The following is a 21,773-nucleotide window of genomic DNA, read 5'->3' as shown; positions in this document are numbered from 1 at the left end:
GTAGGTAGATTCTTGCTGTGAGTTTAATTGTGAAGTGGAGATTTGTCCTTTACGTTTATTACAAGAGTTACGTCAGTTATCCACTTACATCACATCCGCCATCTAGTTTTTCCGGAAGTAAACCAAAATAAAACAGCTGGAAAGGCACTTCGCCTCACTGAAGAAGCCCCAGTTGTTTAATAAAAGCTCGACATTTGCTTCTACTTAGTTTTGATTTTACCTCGGCAGGATGTCGTTCCCCACCTCCTTCTCCACGCAGGTCGCGGCCATCATGGATGTGTTAGCGAAGGCTGCGGTTGCCGAAATAACGAAGCTTGTGGAGGATGGGAGTGTGGTGCTGCGCCTGGAGATGTGTCGGAAGGACAATGAGATTCAGGAGCTCAAAAGAAGTTTGAAGCTGATGGAGGTTGAACTCGGCAAAGCCCGAGAAGCTGCGACGAGCCGAGCTGTAGAGGACCAACAGGAGCAAACGGCAGCCGCGGATGCGACTCCCCAACCAGGTGAGCGACAGCCAAAAAGAGCTCCCACATAATGGTTCTGTACGAGAGCCATCACACCAAACTTCACTCACAAATACTGACATTTAAATTGTGCCTCCCTTTTAGACAAAGTGTCTTGCTTGATAAAACAACACTTAAAATCCTTAACGAGCTTCAATGGTATCCTGTTCAATTCGGCTTAAAGATGAATCCCTCATTTGAATGCAGTCTAGCTGTAATTACACTTTTCACCGAATAGGCGTTGTTCTTGTCTTTTCATTTGATTTAGAAATGACACAACTCAAAGTATTACATTTTGGATGATAATGTTAGGAGACTATCTTAGATGGTTATGGCTGCATCTGTTTGATTGATAAAATGTCCATAAATGTCAATATGACATCCTCTAATGGCTTGTTTTATGCAAGATGGTATCGATTGTCCTATCATCTCAGCTATCGATTTTCGGGGAGTGAGAGAAAGATTAATCTCATCTGAAAGTGGAAAGTCTGTTGAAGTTGATGAAGTACCTGTAGTGTTCAGAAAATGTGAAGGGATGGATATCTTCCAGTAAACGTGCTCTGTAGCCTTGGGCTTGTACTGTCTCAATTAAGAACAGACTGCATATCCAAATATAGTGCGGTTAAACTAGTCAATCCTGAAAAAACACGGAAATATACTCACAGTTCCGGGTTCTGCAAGCAAAAATGAGCAGGTTTCAGGTTTCATCTGTGCAACGTTTCATCTAAGGTGAAGGAGTAAAACCACATTGAGGGTGCTGATATGAAGCAACGCCACTTTTGCCCTGTTTCAGCTACAGTTGATCCAGGTTGTATGATTTGCTTGTGTTATTTTCACTAGAGTATAGCTGAATTATTACACGTATCTTACATTGTGAAGACTAGACAAGGACATCGGAACATGGATTGAAAGACAGAAAACATGGAGGAACCATGTTGTCATAATTAAGTAGTTGTAGCCCCACTTTATGAGACTCAATTGGGCAGCATCACGATCACGTGACTTTTCGAAACTGTGTAAATTGTGTATCATATGACTCTTGGCTCACTATGGAGAAATGTGGTCAATCTGAACACTGACATATACGCCATTATACTCTTGACAGGTTGGTAGTTGGACCTGAAATAAACCTCTGATATTGGTTCGATACTGACTCAAGTAGCTGGATCGGGTATCAGTGACAATGGGCCCACCTGGTATCTGGATACCATTATTTTAATCTGTGTATTTATACAAGCCTGATGTTGCTTTCCACATAAAAGCATGATGCCAGTCACTGTGAGGCATACGGCACACTGGTGTCAGCCAATAGCCAAAACCCAGGTATCTACAGTATATCAGGGCCCGAAAGTCCCTAATTTTTACAATGTCTTGATTTCTTTCAACTTTTCCATCTACTCGTTTTTATACAAAAATAGAAGATGCGCCCAAAAACAAGTGCTTGGCATCACACTCGAATTACGTTTGCCTGTAATTTTATTTCTGTCATTTTCAGATGAAAAAGATGAGAAAACATGTCCAGTGTATCTGGAACCAAAGTCTGCTCGTTCGCTGTGCGAGCCTGGGCATGAAATGGAGGGGAGCCATGACGCGAGGTCGGCGGTGAAACACGAGCCCGCAGATGAACTCTCCACCCAGGAAACGACAGGCAATGGTGAAGCAGCAGACGTTTGCTTCGAGGCGACAGAGCAACGTGACCTGATGTGGCCTGCTGGTCACGTCTTCCAGAAAAGCGCCGTTGCAATGCAGCCGCACATGCAGGTTTTCTCCCCCCACGCTGAGCAATACGCCGCTAGTAGTGATACGGAAAGCCCCTACAACTCCACATCGACTGCAAAAGAGGAGATCGCACACGATTCCTCAAGTGTGCCGATAAAAGTCGAGGTAGACATTCAACCTATGTGCATGGAAATCTCCACTTCAGAGTCTGTCTGTAGAGAACAGCTCCAACCTGTAGTCAGTCAGGACCAGAGCTTGCAGCCTGCTTCGCAACAGGCCGGGCCATCACTAGCCCCGCCTCACCCGCAGAGGGCCAGAGCGCATACGTTGGGGTCATACACAGAAGATCACATCCTCAGTAGAAACAACCTGAGAGCCAAAAAGCTAATGAATATTTGGAAGACGAATCAGAAGCTGTTCATCTGCTCGGTCTGCAACAGGGGTTTCCCTCGCATGTCCCAGCTAGAAGAGCACAGGGCCTCCCACCAGCTATTCAAACCCTTCCGGTGCCTCGAATGCGGGAAATCTTTCACCCAGAAGACCCGGCTGAAGACGCACCAAAGTGTGCACACGGGGGAGAGACCTTTCAGTTGCAAAATCTGCGGCAAGATGTTTTCGAGGCAGGACAACTGCCTGAGACACGAGCGGTTCCACAGCGGCGTGAAGCCGTACAGCTGCGGACAGTGTGGTAAAAGCTTCACCGTGCTGGGTAACCTCAAAATACACCAAGAGATCCACCTGCAAGGAAGGTAGCGCTCAGATACTGGCGCTCTCAGCGAGAGTGTACTTTGACCGATGTCTATGTGTTGAATGTAACCGCAAAATGTCGACCTTGCGCTTAAGGGGGCAAAGCAGGGTTTGCATATTTATGAATTTCCCTTTCTTTTTCAGGATTAGATGAAAAGATTTATAGCTAAGCAACAGTTTCTGTTTAGAGATGCAACGAGCTGATGTGCTGGATTGGTATCGGGGCTGTTACTGGCGTTATTAAGCGGGTTGGTATCTGATCCAGGTTAAATACACTTCCTCTCAATGTGGTGAACTGTAGTGCCTCTGCTGCCAGTTAAATTGATTTAGTCACTGCAGGCTGCCAACCATTTTCCCAGTTTGTTTTCCTTGGATCATGTTACCTTGCATAAATGTCATTCCAATTAGTTTCACGCAGTTTCAGAATAAGAGCACGCAGGTATCAGATCAGTACTCTGTAGGGTCTGTTCAGGTGTAGGGGTCATCCCTGGTTTTTCCAGTTTTTGTCATGTTCTTACTGCTCTCAGAGGTATCTCAGTGCCTTGGAAATGTCATGGTATCCTCTCTCTTATTAGCACTTTTGTAATGTTCCTTTGTGTTCATGATGGTGGACCTTTCCTCAAACAGACTGTGGATTTAACCTTAACACACAAGATGTTCAGTCAATTTATTACATGTACAGGCCTCTAAAAACTGTTGGGTGCACCTTTTAATGCTTTAAGTTTGTCATAGAAGACGGAGTGTGTGCGTGCGTGCGTTTGTGTGTGCGCAAAATAATTTATTGTATTTTAATATTTGCACTTAATTTGAATATTGTCTTCACATGAAAGTAAGGTAATGTTCTCAATTTTTCTTCCCCCCCCCCCCCCCCCCCCCCCCCCCATTTTCTCTAAAAGGTTTCAACTTGAATTTTAATTTTTCTCCTGCAGGAATCTTAGATATACATACATATTAATCTATAATTAAAGAAACCTTAAAAATATAAATAAATAAGTATGTGTATTAAACACCTGCTTATTTAATTATGGCATGTACTATAAATGAATCTATTTATTTTTTAATTTCATTTGCTATTCCCCATTGTATTTGTTTTGATTGTGAACTTTCTATATACTGAGCTAATGAATGATTAAATACTATTTTGTTGGGAGAAGAAATTACTTAAAACGTATTTTAAAAATAATAAACTATGTCAGTGGTTGTCAAATTACCTCAATTGTGTCTTTTTTAATTTATGGTGTCCAGAAAAGGCCAAAAATAAGTTTGTCCTTTTATTAATTCTAAGAGGGAAACTTAAGCAGCAGTACAAGGTCAGAAATAAGAACAGATAAATACAAAACAAACTATACAAAAGCAATTAAACTCAAAGTTTCAAGCCAACTAATAGTACAGTAGTCTACCACCTCAAGTGACAAAGTGTGTTCATATTCTGAACACTTTTAGGATTTCTTGTCCATGTTTGTTTCAGTATGTTGTTGTTTCTGAGCGTCAGAAGTGCCTCGTCAATATGCGGTGCGCCTTTCCGCTGGTATTTACGGTATTTGTGTCATCACTTCCGTAAAACGAGAACTTGTGTTTATGCTTTGTACCAATTAGCTGCTGTAGCTAGCGGACAGCGGCACACGTTAAAATCAGCACCAAGCTAACGCAATAGCCGCGGTTTGTGTACAGTCAGCGGCTTCAAAGATGGCCTGTTTCGGTTAGCTAGGCGAGTATGTTACAGGCACTTTTCTCGCTTTAAAGTCCAGGCTTCCCGGCCACTTTGTTGTTTTTAAATACATCACCAATAACAACAATGCTGAGTAGCGGTGCTCTGCGGGCTCAGATAGCCTCCATAATCGATGCCTTGTCCAAAGCAGCCGTGGCAGAAATTGCCAAAGTTGTGGAGGATGGCATGGTGGTGCTGCGGCTGGAAACGTGTCAGCGTGAAAACGAGGTGAAGAAGCTGAAGAGCAACATCGAGGTTCTGCACAACGAGCTGAGATCCCTGCAGGACAGCGTGGCCCTGCGACCCGACCACCACGGGAGAGCTGGTAAGACTGACCCGGGATGCACTCTCCTACATTACACCTAGTATTACGTTAGGTTTCTTAGGGATGGGCGTGCACAAATCTCTGCTTTCTACACCCGTCTGACCTTGGGCTGTCTCCAGGAGAATGTACCTTGTGTTGCAAGTACTGCACACAGTACAGATATAACTTTAAATGTGTCAGCTGTAACAGACGCCTGCCAATGACCTGAATGTGTTACAGCTCTAAAGATGCCATCAAAGACAAATTAATCTGATGTAAACTAATAGAAACATGAGGGATGTGGCCACATTATGATGGATGGATGGATAGAATTACTTTATTAATCCCAGACTGGGAATTTATTTTGTCACGGCAGTCGTGGGTCAGCAAAAAACATAACTGTACAACATAACATTTATAGAAAACAAGTTTATACAATGTACATACAGTAAACTATACTATATACAGTAATAAACTTACAACTACACAAGAAATAGAAATACCTAAAATAAGGAAGAGTTCTGAGTTCTCTGTCAGGCAGAGGGAAGAGAGTTATTGTGGAAAGTGATGGCTTGTGGCAGGAAAGATTTACTGTATCTGTTGTTGCGACGACGGAGCTGAAGCAGCCATGATTATGCCATGATGGCTGTTATATTATACATACAGTGGGACCCTGGGGACATACAGAAGGATCCTGAGAACATAGGAGAAAATAACAACCTCAGGAATGGATCTGTGTGTGACTGACACATTTTCATACATAAAACATACTTACTACATACTTTAATATTGCCTTTCCACAGACTGTCAGAGTGACGGTGGTGATGAGAGGACCTTGCTTCAACAGGGGCCCGCTGATAAGGACCACAACAGCCTAGCCATGCCTGAGGTGCGGGTGAAATGTGAACCCATGGAAGGACATGAAGAGACCAGAGGACAACATGACCAGCCGGGAGAAGAACCTGCCTCGTATGAAAGGGCCCGTGCTCAGTGGAGGCCGGCACCGCAAACTCAGACAGGACGCGACAACCCCGATAATTTAAATTTAGGGCAGAACTCGTTGTCGTGTCTCCCTGAATCGTCTCTGGACAGCGGACTGCCTGGGCCTTGCAGCAGCAGCTCCGTCGGGTTTCAGAACCCGATCAGCCGCGGCCTGCTGGGTTACAATCCGTACCGCAGCTTGTACAACACAGTGCGGAGGCGGACGGTGAAGAGGTTAATGTTCAAGAAAGGCTTCATCTGTCCGTATTGCGGTAAATGTTTTGAGCGCTCGGGGCACCTGGAGAGGCATAAGAGGATTCATACGGGTGAGAAACCGTATCCCTGCGAGATATGTGGGAGACGGTTCACTCAGAACTGCAGCCTGAAGGAGCACACGAAGATTCACCGAAGATGTAAGTAACATACTTTAATTGTGTAAGTAAACATTCTAGGGAAAATCAATAAGTCCTTCCTTTTGTCAACAACTTGGTAGGGTTGCCCTTGAGCAAAGCATTTTGTCCTTTGAAGCTGGAAAGAGCGAAGATGTAGATTACATCGACATGCAAAGCAGGGTGTTGCTCCAAAAGAGTCCATGCATGCAGCCAGTAGGCTCTTGTTTTCCTGCTTCAGGTGATCAGGATCGTCTGACTGAAGCTGGTATGGATTTAGTGTCTTGCTCAAGGTCTCTTCAGCAGGGCAGGATTAGGGAGGCTTACAGGGTTGTGGGGGATCAAACCTAGATCCCCGTCATCGCCAGCCCTCTGCCAGTATATATATTTAACTGGACGATTGTATAAATGATTTGATTCTCTTGATGTTCATGCAGTATAAAGACTTCCCGGGGACCTTGAATAATGTAACAAATGGCTCTTTTATTTTGAAGGTCCTCCAGACCACTCTGACACAGTGGGAGCTGGTTCATTCCTGTGTTATTTGTGTGCCCCCTCTTGGAGTCTTGCTTCAGTTCACAGTTGGAAGACTGACTGTGACATTCCTCCGTGTCACAGCAAGCATAGAAAAACTGTTTGGTTTGAGAGACGGGAGTAAAGGGGGGGATGGTGACTTCAAGCGTACCCCACTGACAGCTGTGTTCGCCTGGCTGGCTTATGAGAAGGCCGGCCTTTTACATCCTCTTTGCTTCACAGAGCAACACTCATCGGATATTGATTACTGGCGTCACATGGTTTTGGTGTCATGTGGGGGTTTTTTTTCGTTCAGCACGGCTCGCTGGTTTTCTCTCTTTATCCAAGAGAACGTCAGGAGCCTGATTGGCTGACGACAATACCACATACAAATGAGTGATGGTACAAGTTTGACAGATCAACAGAATAAGATAAACCCTAACAAATGGTCTCTCATCACATGCTGAAAAGAAATAACAGAATAACATAAAAACACCAACATGAAAATACAGAAAAAGGCACAACATGGCAGCATCCAAAACGTGACATCATTCCAAGCAGACAGCAAGGAGAGAAGAGTACAGATTTGATATCATTTTTTTCCATGTTTGAATGGAGATTTGTGTTTGTCAACATGAATACTGTTATAATTATTATAGAAGTGTCATAATAGGTTTGGGAACATGAAGATTGGAATATAAACACAGACTGTGGGAATAAAAGCATAAAACTGGTGTGAACTAAAAGGATGAGGACATTTATAAATGGCCACAGGTTTACAAGTTTAAGGGGTAATGATAATAAGTGTGAATGGTAAAAGTGCATTTCATGACTTCTTTCTGCTTAAACAGGCCTTCAGCCCCGACCACTGGAGATGGACAAACTGAAGCCGGTTCCCGAGGTGAACCCCCGCCCCGATGCTCTTCGCCCTGAGGAAGAGAGCCAGGTGAACGCTGAGGATGTTCTACCTAAGACCGACGATGTTCTCACGGCACCCGTACACGTGAAATGTGAGCCCGCGGAGGAGAATATTGCACGGCCACCGTTTCACGGAGGAAACGAGCCGACGGGGGAAGCAGGAGACGAGAACTTCACAACATTTGAGAGGGACAGTCAGCAGTGGATGTCCACATTAGGACCAAACAGAGCAGAGGTCAGCGGCCCGGAGTATCTCGGCAGCTCGGCGCAGAGCATGCCGTCCTTCCCGGGGATTGCTCAGCTGCTACCGCCCCCTGTGGAGGCTTCTTGTAGTACCTTCTCCTTCCCAGGGAAACCATACGGGGAACTCAAAAACAGCATGGTCTCCCAAACGCCTTTCGGCTCCTCAGACACGATTATGATATCGAGTGAGGCAGGCTTGCATGGCATGGCGGGCGCCCCGCTGAATCACCACCAACAGAGAGGAAGCAGGTCTTTCCAGGTGATCAAACCAAAGAAATGCTTCGCCTGCTCGTACTGTGGCAAGGTCTTCGAGCGCTTCGGCCACCTGGAAAGACATTTACGGATTCATACGGGGGAGAAGCCGTACGGCTGCCATGTCTGCGGGAGGTGCTTCAATCAGAAGAGCAGCCTCAAGGGCCACATGAAGACGCACAGAAACGGTAAGAGACAAAGGACATCACTCCCACATAAGATACTGACTAAATAACGTATTTATATGTAGCACTGCCATGTTTCTACAGTAGCCCAGAAAGGACAAATCAAACACTGGCTCTATAGGGAGCCTTTTACTTTCGTACGCTACCATCGTAGTTCTCCACCACGCTGTGAAATGGTTGTACCACCAGCCTTCGCCTGACTCCCGGTGCCGCTATAATCATGTTACTATTGTGATGATGGCCTCCAAGCGAGGGCGTCACCACAGTTTTGCACACGCAGTTTGCCAGATCGATGACTTGCACGCTAGCATCGCTGCTGCAGGGGAAAGGCCAATAAAAGTGAAACTATTAACCCATTTTCTATTTGCTCATTGAATTATGTCGCATGTTAATGTTGTTCTTTTTTCTGAAAAGGAGAGAACACGGACGTGCTGGAGGCACATCACTTGATGTTTACATTGTCTGATAATCGCTCGTTGAAGGACCTGGCAGAACCCAAGACCGGACTGGCAGCTTTGGAGGAGCAGTTGCTGGGCAACACGTACGGCGAGGCAGTCGGTGAGCAAACAGTGATGGTGAAGCTGGAGCCCAACGGGGAGGATTTCCAGACTCTGAGTCAGCCGGGGGCCGATAACGGCACGGACCAAAGTCAGCTGTGGACATCGGGGATCGAGAAGAGCGGTGATGCCGAACAGACCGTCTGTGTACTGTTAGGCGATGTCAAGTATCACCTCAGTCCTGCTGCTGGAGCAGCCGGAGAGCAGCAGGGATACACGTCACCAATCAGAGAGCTGCCTTTTCTTAACGAGAAAGAAAAGGAAGAAATGATGCACAACGAGCAGTATTCGATGATGGGTGTGCATCCAAGGAGCTCTGATATGATTCTGATACCCGAGCTACAAGATCAACATCTTGCACCAGATCTGGCCGTTAATGAGTACACGGCAGTGGGTGACAGCACTCACGAGGCTTTTGAATTTAATATGAGCGCCTCGGGCAACCACGTGGATGACTGTGGCGGCGAGGACGCCACCAGGCAGAATTGCTTCATATGCTCAACTTGCGGGCAAAGCTTTGAGAGTTTCGGTTCATTTCAGAGGCACCAGTGTAAAAATAGCACGGAGCCGTCCTTCAGCTGTGAGATATGTGGCGAGATTTTTAATCAGATGAGCATCCTGGATTTGCACCTTAAACGGCACGTGGAACAAAATACGTTGTAATGTACCCCACGGGGTAAAAATACGACTCTTACATTCAGTCGTAACAACTGCCAAAAGCTCAAACAGAATAAGATTAGTTAGCTATTTTCTATTTGCAGTAATGTAAGTACAATCTTATTTTTTTTGCAAATGTTTTCCTTTTTCTTTGACCCACTCCATCTTCTCTTCTATAGAAGACTTTTTTCCCGAGATGATCGAGCCTCGTTGCCGTGGACACTGTTGCTCCTTACTCGCTTGGAGCCGTCCAGAACTGGGATAAGGAGATGCCTTAATAACTTGACTTAATCATGACAATGTCAATGTTTAAAGTGATGTTTCGGAGTGAAATGCACCCTAGGTAATTTCGCTAGCGCCATTTGGCTGATAGCGGCTATCTTGACCAATGCTGACCATCGCTAAAAATGCTTCCGAAGGGGTATTTGGCTGGATGTCATGGTGGAAATTACCTAGGGTGCATTTCACTCTGAACCATCACTTTAAGTGGCAATTAAAAGCTGTCACTGCTCCGACTAACTAGTTTCACTTTACTGGAATAACTGTACTAATGTGGCCACATAACCAACCTCACACTCAAACCCAATCACACTCTTCTGCGTCCCTTTAATTACATTTCTTGTAAAATTTGTCAAGTAATGATAAATAATTTTGCACTGTAAGTGAATTTCCTGATTGGAAATGGATGAACCTGCTTTTTATATCATGTCAGTTCCTCCTGTAGTGAGAGGTTTGATGATGATATACTTTTTGGTTAAACAGTATCTCATAGAAACAGTATAGTAGTGAAATCAATCGGTTTTATCAAGCTTTGAGAAAGTCCACCATTTTGTTTTGACATAAACGTTTGTGGCATCAGGTGCACATCAGGGTACTGTATAAGAAAATGTGGAATTATTCTTCTTCTTTTGAGAAACCAAACAAAACCTACCCTCATACAATTATGTACCATATATACCTCAAATTACTATTGCCTTTAAAGCTGCATGTAAGTACGTCTTGATGACGTTCACTCAATATGTTGTTGGTTTAGTCTTTCAAAAGGCAAATTTGAAGCAAATGTTTTCAGAACCAGGCCTCCCATTGGAGACAACGTGGTAATGGTTTTCTGAGGAAAAGGGAAAGGACTTTGATAAGTTAATACATTATATTCAGGACGCTTTAGCGTGATGTATAACTAAAGAAACATGACATACCTCAGTGATAGACAGGGTCTCCATCACGTATCTGGAGAAGTCATGGAATTTTTATAGCTCAGTTATGTTTTTCCTTTTACTGGTATTTTTAAATTTTTCCAGTATCCAGGATGAAGACGCTGTCTCTCCGACAGAACAAATTACACAGCCAGTGTTGAGCATTAAACACGTTGGGAACTGTATGAAAGGCATTAAACCTGTGGAGGAAATTGTTGGTTCTGAATGAATGGTTTGGAGCAGGTGGGTGGACCTGAAGAGGCCCTTCAAATAGTTGGACAAGCAACACTCCGGCTGAGCCGAAGCCCTTTACGCTAGTGTGACGAGTGCCTACTGTGTGTTTATTCACACGGGAATTAAATCCCTAACCCTGTCACTGAAGTTTTTATTCTTTTTTAATGTTTTAATTTAAAGAGTGTTCAGTGATCAATAACTGTCAACTGGAACCCAAGACACCCAGCTGTAGCACGATTCACGGATATCTATATATATAGTTATATGTATAGTTTATCACATGATACAGGATGTTAGGATTGATTTGGAAAAATGAATATAATAAGAAAATTGTTTCTTCTTTTGTATTTTCAAATAAATTCCAAAGTAATTTAATCGAATTATGGAGTCTGCCACTTTGTTTTTTATGCCCCCGTGGCGGGGGCATATAAATAACTGTGTTCTCAGTAGTGGTCGACCGATTAATCAGGATTAATCGGCTCATTAATGGTATTTTGAGATGACCGACATCGGCCAATGCCTGCGCTCACGAGGCCGATGAACAAAACATGTCTGCAGACACATCTATAGGCAGCCTTGCGGAGCTGTTGCACACTTCGGGGGGGGCGGCGGCCAGAGCAGGGCTGGCTCTCACGGGTGCCGGCGGCGCGGCGAGCGGAGCAGATGCCATTTTTGTTATAAAAGGACCGGTCCAGTTCTGCACCCCCCCCCCCGAGTCTGAAGTGAGGTCCCACCACTGATCTGTAATAGGTGTGTAGCCTCAGTAGGTCCCGCCCCCGATAGCAAGTGTGTGTCTCATTTGTTGTTATTATTAATTCATTATTAATTCATTACAGCAACAAAAACATGATATCGGCATTGGCATCGGCCATTGAAAAACCCATATCGGTCGACCACTAGTTCTCGGTTTATCCATCTGTGTGCGGACGTCAAATCTCCAGCCCCCCTCATGGAGTATATTTCTGACATTTTGGTGAGAAACATACACCCCACTAACCTGCTGGAGGTAATTATATAGGGCTCTGCAGTGCTCCTCCTGTTCCTCCTCCACAGAGGACCAGATACAGGTCCCGCTGCTGGGTTGATGCCCTTCTACGGCCCTGTCCAGCTCTCCTGGTGTAATGGCCGGCCTCCTGGTGTCTCCTCCATGCCAAGTAGTGACAGGGCCACTACACACACATGCATGCACTGCTGTGGTGATTCAGTGTTCTCATTTTCTTTTTTTTGCTATTGCAATTGGTATGGACATTAAAGTGGAAAGAAAAAAAACAAACAAAAAAAAATGTTAAGAAAACGTAAGAATACTTGCCAGTGTGAACAAGCGTGTTGAACCGACCATCATTTTTATATTTGAAAGATCTCTGTGCAGAGCTGACTGATACATAATTTCAAGCCGTCCCCTTTTAATGCTGTAGGCAGTCATCGTTAAGGTAAGTCACTTTTAAGTCTAACCTGGAAATACAACGAGGAGTGCCAAACAAAGGTGAAGGCTAACGTTCCTCTCCCTTCCTTGTTTGTCGTGGTTTCACTGCGTGTCTACTGGTGTACTTACGGTAAAGCCCTCCGCCACACGGAAGAAAAGGATACAGCTAGCTAGAAACAGGGATGTGAAACGTTTTAGTGCGTCCGTTGTTTTCGCAATTTAGAAAAAAATTAAAATCTTCGCGAGGGGGGGGATATACTTCTTTTTTTATCCTGTCCTCGTATGCTACTCTGCATGAATCAACATGGCGACGTGCATTCCCTTTCAGAGCCAGTTATCTTCAATAATGGAGGTTCTGGTCAAAGCAGCAGTGGCAGAGATCTCCAAACTAGTCGATGACAAATGTGCGTTTTTGCATCTTGAAATATCTCGAAAACAAAGCGAGAATGAGATGCTGAAGAGGAAACTACTAATGGTGGAGAACAAAAACGCTCAGCTGCAACGCGGATTCGGTGAGATGCTCAATTTGCTTAATTTATGCTTGTTAATTGACGAGTAAACTCTTCACGTTGTGCGCATTAATGTGGAGGCATCAGGGATATGGTCACGAGACGCCTCATCAGCTCGTGAAACGGCAGGACAATGCTCCATTCTCGCGTGAACCAATGCATCTTACATTGATGACGAACGTGATGCATTTCCTCCTCAATAAAATGGTATTCATTTTCTTTTTTCAAATGTATTTTCTTCCTCTTTTGCAGCAGAGAACTACACGGACCGGGGAACTGATGTCTGTCCGCATCCTACAGGAGATATTAAGGTCTGTGTCATTTTCATAACCAGGAGACTCCTTTATGTCAATGTTATTAGTCAGTAACGTATGTGTAGATGTACGTGAATCAAAGCTGGATCCCCTCTGGTCCAGCCCCAGAGGTGCAAACCACCAGGGGCCCCAAAAGCCCAGTTCCCTATGTGGACAAGTAGTTTCTTGGTTCTATTTGAACTCAAAGCTCAGAGAGGAATAGATGCCCAGTAGTAATTATTTTGCCCCGGGGCCGCCAACTAAGGAGCCCAGTATCATCCCGTCTCCCCTGACTAACATTGACTGCACTGGTGGAACGTGCTCATAATTAATCAAAGCAGCTCCAAACAACACTTTTAGTTCAACCAACAAAGCTTTCCTGGGCCCAAAACACCATTGCTTATTCATAGTACACATCAGGGACGGCACCACGATTAAAAGAGTGTGTATATATATATATATATATATATATATATATATATATATATATATATATATATATATATACATATATATATATACATATGAATATATGAATATCTACACCAGTCGGACAGGACTTTATAGAGTTCACTTTAATGGCTCAATGACCACTATTAGTTAGTTAACAACAATCAATATAATTTAGATGAATCAATCTCACTTCCTCAGATCATAAACTCTTGAAATAGTGATCTTTGTATTTTGCTCAGAAGAAATATCCACGGACAACAACTTTATGATTTAGGTGACTGATTTAGGATTAAACAAGTGAATAAAAAGGTATAAGTAGAGTTAAGATAAACACACAAACAGAGAATAAAATGCTGAAAAATACCCAAAAAATAACTAACAGCGAAACTTAGCTATTACAAGAATGGAGTAAAGGTTAGAACCAAGAGGAAGACGAAGATTGAGGAGAAGCCAGCCAAGCATCAGCTTGGACTTTACCTTCAACCCCCCACTCCAACTCTCCTCCAACTCCACCTCATCGAGCTATCGGAAACACTCTGTTTTTATGCTACAGACGAAGGCGTGGTTTGAGGTGAACAGGATCCCGGGGAGGGGCCGGTCCAGGAGGGCATACAATAGAACTACATGTGATGTGATTCCCTAATTGTTGATTGACCTCACAATCTCACCCCTTATGGTCAAAGTTGGTTCCTTTTAACACATTAGTTCTCACACAGAATGATCGGTCAAAACAAATGAAACATTAGCTGTCTCATCCTTTTCCTGGTCTAAATTTGAACATGATTTCCTACAGGGTTCTTGGGTAGTTGGTGTGGGTCGTCTCTGACCTCTTGTCTGCAGGTCAGCAGGTCAGCAGGAAGGGGAAAACCCCCTTCCCTTCGTTTCCACAGACCAAGGCGTTAATTAATGACTCCAAGAGTGGAGGAAGGGGTCTTCACCCTGACTTGGGACAAAGAAGGGACACCATAATACACACTTACGTATATATGTAAGCCATGGCCTGGGAAAGAATAGGGAGGAAGAGATAAGGTTTTATCTTTCACCCCAAGGTTCTTGTCTAGAAGGAGAGTTAATCCAAAACCTGAACAGTGTTTGACGTCTTAATGTCTTCTTGCAATGAAGGTTTTCCTCCTTTCATCTCCTGGAAAGAGGGGGGGGGGGGGGGGGGGGGGGTATGGAGCTAGAACAGTCTCATAATTCACAAATGCACACAGAAATTCACAAATGCACACAGAAATTCACAAATGCACAAAAAAGATTTACAAATGTATTTGGGGATTTGTATATACATGTGACTCAAAACACAAATACATTTTCAATGCACACACAAATATGTTTCATTTCATATGTAAGTAAAAAATATTCACATATAAAAAACAAGATTCATAAACATATTTCCAATGCACACACAAATCTAGAAAAAAATCACAAATACATGAATGTTAAAGTATTTGCAATCTTCATCAAATACGCATTTGGGGCTTGTTACATTCATATATGAACTGTTGGACCTGTATTTACAAAGTGCTTTTAATTTGTAAACCTCCCTGCATTTGTGTGTGAAACTTTTGAGACTCCCCTGACGTGACTCTGATCCACAAATGCGTTTTTTCTAAGAGGAGGTTGTCTGTAGCCAATCAGATGTCTCCCTCCTTTACAGCCAATCACGTGAGTGTCTCCCCCAAAAGTCTAAAACACAACTCCGCCCGCACCGGTTCATCTTCCCCAGAATGAGGGAATAAATTACTTCCATAAAATGCTTCTTTATGAAAGAAAAATAGATATTTATATAACTGTACACCTAATCTATACAGCATAAAGACAGGGAGCACAGGAAGAAGGGAAATTATCTCCAGAAATAAGGTTGATTCTGGCTCTAGCACCCATATCCCTCCAACGCAACGCACTCACGTGATTGGCTGTAAAGGAGGGAGACATCTGATTGGCTACAGACAACCTCCTCTTAGAAAAAACGCATTTGTGGATCAGAGTCACGTCAGGGGAGTCTCAAAAGTTTCACACACAAATGCAGGGAGGTTTACAAATTAAAAGCACTTTGTAAATACAGGTCCAACAGTTCATATATGAATGTAACAAGCCCCAAATGCGTATTTGATGAAGATTGCAAATACTTTAACATTCGTGTATTTGTGATTTTTTTTTAGATTTGTGTGTGCATTGGAAATATGTTTATGAATCTTGTTTTTTATATGTGAATATTTTTTACTTACATATGAAATGAAACATATTTGTGTGTGCATTGAAAATGTATTTGTGTTTTGAGTCACATGTATATACAAATCCCCAAATACATTTGTAAATCTATTTTGTGCATTTGTGAATTTCTGTGTGCATTTGTGAATTTCTGTGTGCATTTGTGAATTATGAGACTGTTCTAGCTCCATAGGGGGGTCATAACCAGGGGGCCTATTTGTTAATTGTTTAAGTCCAACGGTCATGGCCACTTGGTCAGCGGGAGTTTAAAGTCATCAGGAGATCTGTTTAACTCCACCCTTAGGTGGTCTGATGACCCTGTCCTGCACGGTCCCATCCCCCGGAGAAGAAGGCCCTGTTGACTTTCTTCCAGTGGGGGTTTAAATTACTCTGTTTTCTCCCGAGAGGAGGACGGGAGAGCACAACTCTTATTCACGAGTCTGATTATTTTCATTGTTGGTCCATTAATTAGAGGTAGTGAGGAATTAAAGGGACTGATATATCCCTACACCACTGTAACTGTATACTAACTGTCTACACCACGCTATGTTTATATACCTATATACTGCTCACTTCTGGTTAGACGCTAAGTGCATTTTGTTGTCTGCACAATGACAATAATGTTGAATCTAATCTAAAAATAATCAAAAAACAAACACTGCATTCAAATGTAGCCTGTTACCTAATGAAAGCGCCTGAAAATGGTATGCCTGAGTAGCTGGTGAACATAGTGGAGAATTTAGCACTTTCAAAAGCCAGAGATTTCCCTCTAGAGTTGCTGGAGAGCAAACGAAGCTAAAAGGAGAGGGAATACTAAAAACCTCAATTTTATACATCAGCAAGCGTTTGCTAACGTGTTCACTGAAGAGTTAATGCATCCTCTCTTTATCTAGTTCCCTGATATTGACGACGCCACCGTTTCCTTCACGATTAAAGAAGAGAGTCCAGACGAGATGCTGTGGATCAGTGATTCTGCCGGACCGATTGGTGAGTTCAAGAACTGGATTTTGTGCATGAATGAAATCCCTCAGTCTTTGCTTAAATGAACTGCATGATCCCCCTTGAGTGTTCCTAACTCCTGTCACTCGCAGGTTCTGCGGTACAATATCGCAATCCAGCTAGAGCTCCGGAGAGCCAGCAGCTTGAAGAGGCCCGTCAGCTAAACCCGGTCGACGTCGCCACGAGGAAAACGGCAGAGTTCGGTGACTTGTACAACTCTGGTCAGCATGCAGGAGACATCAGCGGCCTTCAGTTCACCGTCAAGACGGAGAAGGAGGAGGAGCGATTGGGTTTCAGTCAGGACGGATGCCAGCGCGGTGCGGGGAAGCAGACTCCCCTCACTGCCGACTTTTCAATGGACGACAGAGAGAATCAGCTCTGGTCCTCCATAATTGAAGGCGGTGACATTGATTCCGGTTTTCCTGACTTTTCCAGCGTGGTGGAGGCGTATTCCAACACATTTCCAGATCATTCTGACGTCCACGTGGTTTCCAATGCCACCAAGCCTGCTGGTGTCCAGCAGTTGTCCTCTCAGAGGCTGTGCAACGGCGCCTACAACAGCGAATATCAGAAGGACGTCCCACAGTCGTCGGGTTTTCAGCCCAGACCTCAGCCAGACCGACCGACGGAACAGGTTTACTCGCAGAGAAACACTTCAAATGCTGCACAACCGAAGCAGCCGGAAGAGCACGCCGAGCGGGAGGCAGCAGTTGGAGACAGGCCGGTCGTGAGCCACTCGCACGCCGCTTTCACGGCAGGTGCCTTCCACCCTCACGCCCCCCACAAGGCCCTCTCCGGCACGGCGCGGAGCTACGCTTGCTCCCTCTGCGGGAAAGCATTCAGCCGCCTGCACCAGTTCAAGCTGCACCAGCAGAGCCACAAGAGGAAGCGGGCGTTCTGGTGCACGGTGTGCGGGAAGAGCTTCCAGTGCTCGTCCCACCTCAGCATACACCACCGCACGCACACGGGCGAGAAGCCGTACGGCTGCGGACAGTGCGGGAAGAGGTTCACGCAGCAGAGCAGCCTTAGGGTCCACCAGCGGACGCACAGCGGGGAGCGGCCGTACAGCTGCTCGCTGTGCGGGAAAACCTTCATCCTGATGCACCATTTGAAGCGGCACAGAATCATTCACACGTACAGCTGAGGCCGAGGCGTCTACGGGGATGTTGCTCAGGTGAAAAAGACAAAACGACCCTCGAAACCCAAACCAAAAACCCAGTGAGCCCGCTTTTTTTTTGGTTGGGATTTGTAACCTTGTGGCATTGCTCACCAACTTTGTATATGAATGCATATTCTACTATGCAAAGTCCATCTGGAATTTTAAGATGTTTGATTCATTTTTAAATACTTATAATTATTAAATCTTAAAACCGAATCGCACCCTCGAACATCATTCACGCAGTATTTGTTAAGACACCTCCAAAGCTAGAAATCCCCCCTTTAAAAGGTCGGTGGGGTCATTTAAGCAAATCCCACAGATGTTCCTTTTCCAGTTACCTGCATACTGATCTTCACAGTTAGTTTCTACGTAGAAGTACTTAATGCATCATCTCATCTGTGGACTTGTAGAAGCACAAGACGCTCATTATCCCTGTAAAGTCTCCCCATCGCCGTCACAAGAGGGCTTTTTTATGTTTTCATGTCAACATCGACAAAAACCTGCCTCACTATTGTTCCCAGTTGGATTTTTCCTCAAAACCCACAAAATCTTTTGCCATTTTGTTATGATTTATATTAAAGGATCATTTAAATCAGCTGCTGGGTTGTTTTCCGCCCATCATTTACTGGTCGATTCATCGGGAACACGGATCAGACTGCTGCACCTGCACCCTCTTCCCACAGGTTTAACCTTTTGTGACTGATTTTGGAATTTCCAAACCAAAATCAGTCACAGAATCAAGCGGCTGAAACTTTTCATTCCTTTGAAAACATTTTTTTGGATAAATCTCAATAATGTTTTGGTCTATACAATGCCAGAAAGTGTTGAATGAAAGAACTTATCCCAATTTTCTAGAGCCCACAATGTCCCCTTCAGGTGCCTCACTTTTCCTGACCAGTGTGAAAACCCAAAGATGTACAACTTACTGTATGTAGAACAGGAAAAGCCACAGCGGGGAATTGGCTCATTTGCTTGATAAATGATGGTTAATTGATTGCTGTGTTTAATGAAAAGGCACCAGAGGGCAGCACAGATCATCCTTTGAAACCTCACAGTGCAGAGCAGGAACTACGACTACGTTCTGCCTGAACAGTAGTGGCTTTAAACTTCCTGTTTTTTTTGCCACCTGACTGTGATCTTCAGTGGTTTGACAGCCTTTACTATAAAAACTGAGTGAGAAGCCCTCAGCACTGCTGTTGCTGTTTGCTCAGTGTTTGGTGGTTTTGTAAATTTGATCCAGTTGAGATGTGAGTTTATGATCTTTCAGAGGCTTAAAGATCATTGAGTAAGAGTTTCTTCACACCAAAGTTAAAGATTCTGGTTTGTCAGCGGGGACGGGTTGCTGTGGTCTGGTTCACCTGGACACACTGTCCCCGTATTACTAACAGGGAAGTGTTTCTCAGGGTGCATGTTTAAGTACACTCTGCATTGTTTAAAACGAGAACAGCAAGTCCAAGAGCAGGCTTCGTGTTCACAGACATACTTTAACTTTTGTTGTTTGCGAAAATACACAGTTATTTAAAGGTTTTAGCCAAATATATATATTAATTTTACTACCAGGGGTGTACATTCAATGTCAGGATTGGGGGGGACACAGAAGCGTTTTTTTTTTTTGCCCGTATGGAACTCATACCACGCCACCATAAATCACAAGTCCGTAGAGGCTCGCTATACCATTCAAAAAGTACTGCAAAGGGAATCACTTATTGTGCTTACTTTCTTACACAGCATGTGTCACTGCTTACTTAACTTAATATTAGTAAATCATAATTTTAGGGGTCTCGGGCATGTAATGTCTACTCATGTTCTTATCTTTCACCTCCATCCAACCCACCATTTCAATCATTTCTTTCTAGATGTGAATCTAAAATGTGAAGAATGTGAAGTCTGAAAATACATTTGTTCAATTTTGAATAATATAGGGTATTTTTATTGGGGATGACAATCATATTTTTTCCGAAATTCGGGGGGACATGAAAAAACTTAAATGTTCCTCTTTTTTTTTATAGCTGAAGCAAAGGTGAGATGGCAGCAAACAGAAAACAGGTCTTTGACTTTGTTGTCAGTTAAAGAGAGTGTGTGTGTGTGTGTGTGTGTGTGTGTGTGTGTGTGTGTGTGTGTGTGTGTGTGTGTGTGTGCGTGTGCGTGTGCGTGTGCGTGTGTGTGTCTAACCTGCAGAACTGGAAGGTGAAAACAGAGTGTACTCCCCATGCCCCGCTCCCTTTGCTTCCATGCACTGCAGTCTGCAGGGCATCAGCAGCTTTGTGTGAGTGTGCATGGAAGGACACCTTGGACCTGCTCACTCGCTGCAGCCAAACGAACAGCTCATTCTACTCCCACGACCTTGTATGGCCATAAACACGGGTATCTGAGCGTCATGGAAAATGTCTCTTTTTTAGAGGAGGAGGAGGAGGAGGAAGGGGACGGTAGTGAGTCAGAAAGTGAGGAAGAACAGGAAGAATGTAGACGAGAGGATCCATGTCAGGGGAGTGAGCGGACAGAAAATAATGAAGGATTGTAAACATGGCTGATAAGGTGAAGGACAAACATGTTAAAAATGTCAACCATCTCTCTGGGAGAACAGCTGTGGGCACCACCTGTATTTATGGGCTGATCTGTCTCTGGGAAGCTCACGTCGAGCTCGCAGGTTCTGCTTGAATGACAGTTTTGTTTTTTTTGGTGCATTTCCCTTTTTATTTAAAAGCCCAAATGGTACACACGTTTTATTAATACGATCTTAAGTCCAAAGGTATGTGGACACTCTAGTCTGCTGCTGCTTCTCAGTATACAGTGATATTTTAGTGTCCCTTCCAACTGGCATGCTCTTGTGTCTTTTACTGAGCCAACGAGAGCAACTTTGCATTGGTTTTCATAACTCCTGAAGAAATCCCTCAAACAGGCTCCTTATGGTGGTATTAATAGATGAGCATCTACTGTAACAGCAGGACGTTTTGCTGTCCAACTTAAGACGTAAAGCCAAATGTAAAGAGCTCCAGTAAGTTGGTGTGTGTTCTTTGCAGAGAGGGACAAACGTTTCAGCTGTTGACCGCGGCCCTCCCAGTCTCTGTGCATCATCTTATTGCCTTTAAAAGGTGCTATCTTGGAAATTCAGAGTGGCTCTTTGGCCTCCACGAGCTCATGGTGATAACCTGAAATGGAACCGGAGGGTGGGCGTCATGACGACCATGAGATGTTGTGAGCTACCGCTGGTGGGGCACAGTCACGTGCACTAAGAGGCAGTTTATGTAAACAAAGCATAAAGAAGATGACAACGCACACAGAGGGCTCGGGTAGATGTTAACATAGCTAATAGTTTGCTGCTATATGAATTGCTCTAAATGTCGAATAGAGAACGTTTACCTTCCAAGCATCTACAGCTTACATGGCATGCCACTTTCATTAGATTCACCTGGGGCCCCGCCCCTTTAAAAATGTATTCACGGTAATTAGATCAAACGCAAAGTTACTTCAAGCACGACACCTCAGTAAGGCGAGGCCTTAGGAGGTTGTAAATATCTGTATGTTTCCGGTTCTGTAGTGGCTTTAAAAAGACAAAACAGCATTATGGGAAGTGTAGAGAGCCAATAACTTGACAAGAAGTATAATAACACACAACTGAGGAT

At 44.1% G+C, this 21,773-nt stretch overlaps 3 protein-coding genes across 4 annotated transcripts; all 3 read left to right on the top strand.

Moving 5' to 3' along the window:
• Positions 1-127: 127 nt before the first annotated feature.
• On the top strand, positions 128-3,821 carry LOC311012395 (uncharacterized protein). Its single transcript, XM_084007862.1, has 2 exons — positions 128-500; positions 1,996-3,821. The coding sequence occupies exons 1-2, from the start codon at positions 230-232 to the stop codon at positions 2,970-2,972; spliced, it is 1,248 nt and encodes a 415-aa protein (XP_083863988.1). The 5' UTR covers positions 128-229; the 3' UTR covers positions 2,973-3,821.
• A 745-nt stretch (positions 3,822-4,566) lies between these two features.
• Positions 4,567-11,464, top strand: LOC311011889 (uncharacterized protein). The gene is made up of 5 exons (XM_084007081.1): positions 4,567-4,999; positions 5,782-6,372; positions 7,713-8,462; positions 8,874-9,987; positions 10,161-11,464. The coding sequence occupies exons 1-4, from the start codon at positions 4,762-4,764 to the stop codon at positions 9,677-9,679; spliced, it is 2,385 nt and encodes a 794-aa protein (XP_083863207.1). The 5' UTR covers positions 4,567-4,761; the 3' UTR covers positions 9,680-9,987; positions 10,161-11,464.
• Positions 11,465-12,669: 1,205 nt separating this feature from the next.
• On the top strand, positions 12,670-18,745 carry LOC311012394 (uncharacterized protein). 2 transcript variants are annotated; one of them, XM_084007861.1, is made up of 4 exons: positions 12,670-13,035; positions 13,288-13,343; positions 16,886-16,979; positions 17,084-18,745. In XM_084007861.1, the coding sequence occupies exons 1-4, from the start codon at positions 12,828-12,830 to the stop codon at positions 18,133-18,135; spliced, it is 1,410 nt and encodes a 469-aa protein (XP_083863987.1). In that variant the 5' UTR covers positions 12,670-12,827; the 3' UTR covers positions 18,136-18,745. The 2 variants fall into 2 exon arrangements, with proteins under 2 accessions (XP_083863987.1, XP_083863986.1); XM_084007860.1 differs by having other exon boundaries at positions 13,285-13,343.
• Positions 18,746-21,773: the final 3,028 nt, after the last annotated feature.

The sequence above is a fragment of the Eutrigla gurnardus genome (genome assembly GCF_963514095.1).
Source record: "Eutrigla gurnardus genome assembly, chromosome: 4".
Taxonomy (NCBI): Eukaryota; Metazoa; Chordata; class Actinopteri; order Perciformes; family Triglidae; genus Eutrigla; species Eutrigla gurnardus.
Note: the sequence above shows the minus strand (reverse complement) of the source record. Positions and strands in the feature narration are given on the sequence as shown.